The sequence below is a fragment of the Coptis chinensis genome, chromosome 8 (genome assembly GCF_015680905.1).
Source record: "Coptis chinensis isolate HL-2020 chromosome 8, ASM1568090v1, whole genome shotgun sequence".
NCBI lineage: Eukaryota > Viridiplantae > Streptophyta > Magnoliopsida > Ranunculales > Ranunculaceae > Coptis > Coptis chinensis.
The window spans coordinates 8,747,617-8,756,275 of NC_141463.1; the positions used below are offsets into that span (position 1 = coordinate 8,747,617).

Here is an 8,659-nt window from a genome sequence, read left to right on the forward strand (position 1 = left end):
GGAAAGAGAAGAAAACCAAGTTAATAATCGGAATGCCATTCAAAGAAAGCAATGCTTCAAACGAAGTATATTCATTTGTGTAGGTAGGTAACTGAAAATACTCATGGCACGTATTATTGTAGATTTGTAGTTACTATTTACTCTCAATCTTTTTCCAATGGTATTTTCAATTTTACAATAATCCATATTCGCGTGAAAGACGAAGTCTCAGGTGAGAACTTAATTTCCTCGATGAAGGCTTGTTCAATATTTCTCCTATTCAAAGCTGAACCTGACAACAGGTAATGCGAACGCGCTGCTCAATCACAAAGAAACTAATTAAATGTACAAAAGCTCAAACTCCATGTTGCCATCTGAACTAAGCCATTACTTTCTTTGCAGTAATCTGCTTTCAAGGTTCTTACTGCAACAAACTCTGCATAAACAAAAGCAGAACAGGATTCACTACATTTGGCAACTTGATTGAAAAAATGATAAGTTCTCATTTTGGCTTGATATTCATGCAAATTTGTTATTTTCCTATCCCTTGTCCACACTAATCCGTTTTGAGTTCCCACTACAAAGAAGCCTTCAGACAGTGGGTGTGCTCACTCCTATTAACCAACCGAAGTTTGTCAGTATCTTAAACTTTGTTTCGATCATAACACAAACATATCTGAGAGAGCATACAGGTTCATTAAAATAGCACAGATCGATCTAGTCCAAGGTCTGCAATTGTGGGCAACTAGGTCTTATGATCCATCTGAGGGTAAAGCAGTTTCAAATACACTAGTACTGAAGATTTACTAATCCCTGACAAGGACAAATAGTGGAAATAAAACAATTGGTTGTGGATTGTGAAGGATTGGGAGTACCTTTGTTTCACTCTACAATAGTGGCACAGAGCAACATAAATTAGATACATCAGATCTGCATTTTCTAAAAAAGATCACGCACATTCCACTCATAATCAGTTACAGTGAATAATGCTAAGATGTCGTCAGGCATAGCAAAACTAAAAATGAAGCTGCAAACTACGGAGTGTTTAATTAGAAAACAATTAACCATAGCTTGTCATCGCATATATCATTCTCACCTCCCCTATTCCAATATTCCACGAGGCATGTTAGTTTGGAGAAACCTTCTGTGTACTTCGTGAGATCAGTGTGCTACTGAAAAACAAGATAGGGAAGTGTTTTTCAGTTCTCATTCTGTGCATGTTTGACACCAGCATTCCGAAATAGATTATAAGATTTTTCATTTAAAAGACAAAATACCCCTTTCCCCTCCTGAGAATTTCCTCATCCTTAGAAATGGTAAATACAGATTCAAGATGAACAATCATTACACAAGAAAGAGGATGTATACAAAAAACGATGATATATTTAAAAATAGGGTGAACTAGTATTACCCCCCCACTAGATGAGCCAATTAGGATTTCCCCCCCACTAGATGGGAAATTAGGGTCTCCCCCCTAAATACACAAAAAAAAGTCAAAGTGGGTTGACCAAATTTTTTTTGTGTGTAAGGGGAGAGACCCTAATTTCCCATCTAGTGGGGGGGAAATCCTAATTGGCTCATCTAGTGGGGGGGTAATACTAGTTAACCCTTAAAAATATCCAGGTTTACCCAGTAACCAGGACCTAATCATACGAAACTAGGGGTTTGATTGTTTCAATGAGGTAAAGATAAATGTGCATATTTTATTAATGTACGGAAAACACCAATGGTACGTACCAGTGCTACCTAATCATACGAAACTAGAGTTCGATTGTGTCAGTGAGGTAAAGATAAAGGTGCATATTAATGTACGGAAAACACCAATAGTATGTACCACTGTACCAGTGCTAGTCAAGAATCACAATAAGGAGAATAAAACGAAAAAGGGGGGAGTACCTACCTAAATAAGGAGTGAAAGAGCTGACCTCGAGGAGGTTGACTGGGATACTCCTTCAGGACTACAATCATATTATTTTGATTGGTAAACAAACTTCCCAATCAAATAAACAAACCTGCCGATTAAAGAAAATTAATGATTCAAATCTTCATGACCAAAGATTCCACCACTGACATAAAAGCGCAACAAACAATCTCGTAGATTTGTAACTAAGATGCATGGCATCCAGTCCAGATATATATAATATAATATCAGAGTTAATGAAACATCAGGTTACAAAAAGATTCACCAAAAAAGAAAACAATAAATGTTGAAAAGAGTGTATAACCAGTAACAAATACGAGCCGGCATCTGCTTATTTGTCCCTGGAGCAACAACGAGAAAAGCAATACAGCATCCAATCCGGTAGTAAAGGTGTGGCTAGAGTTACAGAACAGAGTACTTGCTTGGTTGTGAAGCACCCGGAAGGGACAGTCCCTGTTTTGTAATGTCTTCCAGAACACGCTTCACTTCGACTTTAGCTTTCTTCACTGATGACTCAGTAGGCCCCTCAATGAACAAGTACAGCTTGCGCTCTCCAGGTCCTAGGATCTTACCTGGTGGATAATACTGACCCCTGGTTGTAATTGCTGCCCCAGTCCATTCTGAGATTGGACCCAGAGTTTCTTTGTGTGTCACCTTCCAACGAGCATTCTGAGGGAAATCATTGATTTCAAACTCTGCTTCATAATGTTCAGGCATCGCATCTGCTTGAATCTTCGCAAGGTTATGCTGCAAGTTCATGGCAGCTGCCAGTGCTGCTGCCCTTGCCGCTGCCTCATTAGGCAAAGTAACACCAGGCAACACTGTGGCTGCGCCCGATATCGGCAGACCGCCAACACCAGGCAGAGATCCAGGAATTCCACCATTTTGAAGCAACGGCGCTGAGGATGGCCCAGAAATACCTGCCTTTGTGGCGGCAGCCAGAGCAGCAGCCTGAGCAAGGGCAGCTTGCTGTGAAAGGTCACCGCCTGCTTTTCGAATCCCATCATCGTCGGAGTCTGAATCTGATTTGTCTTCCTCAAAACCGTATTCCCTTGCCTGGGCTTTCTTTGCAGCCTTCCTTACATCATCCTCCTCTTCATTGAACTTAAATCCGCTTCCGCCATAACCAGTCCCATGAGCTTGCTCAAGTCCCTGACTCACTTTTGCCATGAAACCATCAGCAAGAGCCTTCAGATCTGCAGGAACAGCTTGCTCAGATAGTTCCAAGGCTTTGACAAGATCAGGAGCATATCTTGCATCTTCCTCTGACAGAAATGTGATTGCACAACCTTTCCGACCTGCTCGACCGGTCCGACCGACACGATGAACATAGTCTTCATAATGATTGGGCACATCAAAGTTGACAACAAGTTCAAGATCCTTCACATCTAACCCCCTAGCAGCAATGCTTGTAGCAACTAACAGATCACAGACATTGCTCTTAAAGTCAGAAATGGTGGACTCACGATCCGTCTGATCTTTTGCTCCATGAAGTGAGAGGCAAGCATGGCCACATTTCAGCAAGTCTCTGAACAAAGCATCACATTTTTCCTGCGATTGCACAAATATCAAAACCTTTCCCTTCTCAGGGCGCTCACCAAGTAGCTCTAATATCCTCTTGAATCTATCACTTTCTGGTCTCAACTCAACCAACTGTGTTATGTCTTTATTCACAACACTCCTCCCACCAACCTGTATTTCCACAGGCTTGGTCAACACTTTACGCGCAAGTGTCTCAACCTGCCGAGGGAAAGTGGCAGAGAAAAGCACGGTCTGGCGATCTGGTCGAATATTTTGCACAATACGTGTTATCTGAGGTTCAAAACCCATATCAAACATCCGATCAGCTTCATCCATGACTAGATAGGTAACCCTACGGAGATTTGTTATTTTACCACTACTCGTACACAATATATCTATCATCCTCCCAGGAGTGCAGACAACAATTTCAGTTCCCCGCTTTAAGTCACTAATCTGTTGAGCAACTCCTGAGCCTCCATACACAGGCACACAAGTAACACCCATTACCTTGGCAAACTTCTTGATATCACTATGGATCTGCTGCACAAGCTCTCTTGTAGGTGCCATTATAAGTCCAATCGGTCCATCCCCAGCAACAACAGGTGGCTGATCCTTGATATGCCTCAACATTGGCAATACAAAAGCTAAAGTTTTACCAGAACCAGTTTTTGCAACACCTATGCAGTCTCGGCCACTCATGATTATAGGTAAAGCCTGAGCTTGAATGGACATTGGCCTTTCATAACCAAGCTTTTTTATCACGTCAAGGACTTTAGTTGTCAATCCAGTCTGCATCCACGTCTTAATAGGCTTTGGCACATCCTTACCATGTAGTTTCAATTCAAGTTGTTTCCTGTATGTTGCAACCTCCTCGGCTGTCATTCTTGTAATCTCCTTCACTTCAATATAAAAGTTTTTACGGAATGGAGTGTACTGTATCTTTGAATGGTCGACCAGTGACAGTTTCTCAACTTTAGTCTTCTTCACCCTTTTCATGAACTCATCGTCATCTTCATCCTCCTGTGGTGCTTCCTCATCCTCTAGATCACCATAGTCCGAGTCAGAATCATCACCAGGCATTATTCTTCCCATAGATTTCTTATTACCTCTAGTTGATTGCTTCCCACTAGCTTGACCATCTTTCAAATCCTTCTTTAGCTCAGGCTTTTCCTCACCCGCAGTAGGTTCTGTAGTGATCAGTTTTTCAACTTCAGGAATTACCATAGAGTTCATAAAAGCATCTAATGGGTCAATATCGTCTTCGATGCCTCCATTGTGGGTCTCAAGTTCTGAAGTTCCATTAGAATCTACCATCATTGCATCAGGACCATTTGCAGTGGGTATTTTAGCATCTTCATCTGAATCCACACAATCTGTTTTCTCAATTGGAGCGAGATCCTCATCATCAGACTCACCTTCTAAAGTCCAGGCCTTGCCAGACTTAGGTTCGTCAGAAACTGCAGCTTCCCCCTCCTTTCTCCTCATCTTTTGCCATTCCTGAACTTTCAGTCTCCGTTTCTCAATTTCTTCCTCTATTTTCTTATGGTCTTCCTCAAAAGTTTCTTCTCTGCTTTTCTTCTCTTTCTTACTATCCGAATTATCTTCCTCCACATGTTTTTTCTTTCTTCCATCATCATTATTATCATCCCTGTGCCTATCTGATCTGCTCCTGTCTCTACTCTTTTCCCTCTCCCCACGTTCTCTCTCCCTGTAATCATCATCTCTCCTTCGCCGCTTCCGTTCGTGATCCCTCCCATCATCATCATCTCTTTCCAATTCCCGCCGCTTCTCCCTTTCCCTTTCCCTCTCCTTTTCTCTTTCTCTCTCCCTCTCTCTATCTTCCCTAATCCTCTCCCTCTCCTTTTCTTCCCTCTCCCTAATCCCCTAATCTCCCTCTCTTTCTTTTTCTTCCCTCTCCTTAATCTTCACACGCTCTCTCTCCTTCTCTTTTTCTCTAGCACGTTCTCGCTCCCTATCCTCCTTCTCCTTCTCTCTATCCCTTTCTCTCTCTTTAACCTTTTCCCTTTCTCTATCTCTATCTCTATCTTTCTCTTTATCTTTATCTTTCTCATGATCTCGACTCCTCCGTGACACCCGCTCTTTCTCCCTCTCCTTATACTTCAATTCCCTATGTTTCTCCCTATGCTTATTACTAGTTTCATCAACACTCTTCTCTCGATGATGATGGTGGTGCTGTTTCTTTTCTCCATTATTCCTCTCTTTATCACTTCTCTTCGTTTCCGGTTCATCTTTTCTTGATTTATTACGTTTCACTTCATCCATTACCACCAGCTAAAATAAATAATTCAAAAATAAAAACCTAGATTTCAATTCAATAATTGTTGTTAATATTGGAAACAAAAATAAATGATGTGGAACTTACTAATATATATATATAGAGAGAGAGAGAGAGAAACCCTAATTTGGTTTTTGGAAGGAAGACTCTCCTTATTTTCTTCGAGTCTCTCTCAGAGTGGTCGGACTGAATTTGTTTTCGGTTTTATATATCGTTTTTGTTTTATCAAATTGGGCCCTCCTTCTTAATAATGGACCTTGAGCCCATTTTCCCTAACCGGTCTAGGCCGCGGTCTCTAGGTGGTGCCCAACCGACTCGCCTAGGCCCAAATCATTTAAAAAATCGGTGGACCGACTAGCCGGGTCTAGGCGGTCCAAATTTTTTTTTTTTTTTTTTTTTTTTTTATTTTTTTTTATTTTGAATGATTAAATGTCGAAAATTAAAGGCATGTGTAGGCTTAAGATTTGAACTAGTTTAAAAGACTAAAGTCTAATGTAAATTATATGTCACTATAACAAAGAGTATGTTTTTACATGAAGTCGATATTCTTCAACTATTACACATTTTTGTAATAAGTATATTTGTTTGTGTTTATTTTTTGAGTTATGGTAAATGATTTTCTTCATTTCTTGTAGTATAGGTGTGTATTACTATATATATTAGGGAAAAACCCGCTTTAGCCCCGTCTAAAAAACTTTAGAAGGCCTCAGCTAGGCACTCTCCCACCGCCTAGCGTTTTTTAGAACACTGTCTTTTTCTTTTCCTCTTAATTATAGTATCTTTTAGATCTTCCTCCTCCTCCTATACACAAAGCTTTTCTACTACTACTCCTTTCTGACTAGGAAGTTTTCTCCCTTCCTATGTCATCTCCCTTATAATTTTTTTATGAGCTAACGATGGCTGGTAGAACACAACAAACGGGAGAATGCTCTAACTATCCCCCTATGGCTTGGAGTGCTTTGTTTGATAATCCCAGATCTCTGAATGGTAATTTGGAATGGATAGAAACGGACCTTGAGCAGGACATAGTTTATGTCCCCGTTAATATCTTAGAGAAGAAATAGAATGCTGGAAAGACCACCTGGTAGGGTTCTTTGTTAATAAACGCTCTAGGGGAGTGATATTCTCTATCCAGCATGCGCCTAGCATGGCGGGAATGGCACATCGACCTATGGATACAGGTCGCATCCATGAGCTAGTATAACGCTACAGACAGATCGCAGTATCACGCGAACTACGCTAGGAAGTGATATAGATCCCCTATCCAGAAGCAATCATGACTAAAGGTGTACTTGCACATATCTTGGCCGTCGACCACCGGTGGTCGCGCCAGTTAGTTACTTTGTACAGACCGCCACTCCACATCATTCTGGCAGACTCCATGATGAGGGCCGGTTCTCGCGTCTTATCCTAATCTCCACCCCTCATTTGGGACATCTTTACACGCGTGGTGAGCAAGGATACACTCTCAATCTCTATAAATACCTCTCCTATGAACTTCGCCGGACTGATTCTACTCTCCCCATACAACCCGAGTAAGATCGTGGCGGTTCGCTTTCAAGTCGAACTTCGGTCTCATCCAATAACCTATCCCGGTCCCCGGTGGATCGTTTGTAAGGGAAAACCAAATCACACCTTTACATTTGGCCGTCCGTGGTCTCCGATTACTTGAGAAACCAAACCATTTCCAAACAAATCCGTAGCCAAAACTCTCAAGCCCACGGAGCATGGCAAGCCTCGAGCTCAACTCCACATTTTAGCGGGACAACTAGGGACGATTGAGCGAGCAAATAGCCGAGCTCGGGCAAGAAAACGTCCACACTACGTGCACAAGTGGATACACGAACCCACTAGGGGTCACCACGCAGGACGGCGTCATCAACGTCGGTCAACGGATCAACGGTGAGCCATGGAAGCTTGACAAAAACGCGGTAAATCCACCCGGATAGTGCAAAGATGCCGAAAACCTACGGCGCATCTCCATTTCTTTGTTGAACTACTTCACAAAGTCTCCTCCGGACTTTGTCCAACCACGATTCTAATGTACGACTGACGCACATGCCCGCCCAAAGATATAACCCGGTATGTTCAAAGCCTAGCACTCTACAGTGCACCAGAGTTCGACCACCTTCATTGCAGACTGTTTCCAGCTAGTCTAAAGGATGGCCCACTCGACTGGTTCTTTTCCCTAGAGGCGGACTCAATAAAAGCGAGCGATTTCACCGAATTGTTCGCGAGGCCAATACGTCCATAATAGACGTAAGAAGGGCGATCTCAATTCACTCTTTCAACTCGCTCTTGGTAAGGATGAAACCTACAGCTCCTTCTTATACCGGTTCAAAACAGAACTTTTAGACATGGAAAGCGGCCTCAAAGAATCATTTGCTGCAGTGGCTTTCACAAACGCCTGCCGCACCCGCAATACTGCACTCACCAGATCGCTCTTGAAAGAACAGCCAGAAACGCTGGCCGAGCTGTACACTCGAGTTGATAGGTACATCAAGTTGCAAGAAGGTTTGAAAATTCAGAACCAAGAAGAAGAAGAAACAGAAGGAGGAGAGGTTTACGAGGTAACATCATCCTCTAAAAAGCGACCCCGACAACAAGGGCAACCCTCCAAACCCAAACCAAGCAATGACCGAGAATTCGCCGTACTCACCAGATCTCCTAGTTACATACTAGAAGATCAAGCGAGCGCCTTCTACCGACCGGAGATAAAGGTGACCCGCCAGATCGCCCGACCAGCCCTACTGGCGTTTCATCGCTTAGGTTATATGAGACCGGCGTGTCTTTGGGGGCTCAAGCATTATTTGCGGGACCTCGTCGGCCGGACACATCAAGCAATACACCAATATACCCGACGGCGACCTGAGCCACAAGCTCATGGCTGAGAATCTGGCGCAGATCCCCACCCGACGTAGCGATCCGCGGTCCCAAAGTCG

The 8,659-nt window shown here is 42.8% G+C and overlaps 1 protein-coding gene across 7 annotated transcripts; it reads right to left on the minus strand.

Annotated features, from left to right (window-relative positions):
- Nucleotides 1–44: 44 nt before the first annotated feature.
- LOC147479741 (P-loop containing nucleoside triphosphate hydrolases superfamily protein) lies at nt 45–5,890 on the minus strand. 7 transcript variants are annotated; one of them, XM_086577303.1, is made up of 5 exons: nt 2,205–5,890; nt 1,880–1,991; nt 1,076–1,151; nt 855–918; nt 45–415 (listed from the first exon to the last, which is right to left on the minus strand). In XM_086577303.1, exon 1 carries the CDS (start codon nt 4,904–4,906, stop codon nt 2,303–2,305), a length of 2,604 nt encoding a protein of 867 aa, XP_086433429.1. In that variant the 5' UTR covers nt 4,907–5,890; the 3' UTR covers nt 45–415; nt 855–918; nt 1,076–1,151; nt 1,880–1,991; nt 2,205–2,302. The 7 variants fall into 7 exon arrangements, with proteins under 7 accessions (XP_086433429.1, XP_086433424.1, XP_086433426.1 ...); XM_086577298.1 differs by having other exon boundaries at nt 855–909; nt 2,205–5,839; XM_086577302.1 differs by having other exon boundaries at nt 186–415; nt 855–909; nt 1,905–1,991; nt 2,205–5,839.
- Between the last annotated feature and the right edge of the window lie 2,769 nt (nt 5,891–8,659).

Coding starts and splice junctions, on each gene's coding strand:
- LOC147479741 (XM_086577303.1), bottom strand. CDS start 4,906: ATGAGGAGAAAGGAGGGGGAAGCTGCAGTTTCTGACGAACCTAAGTCT.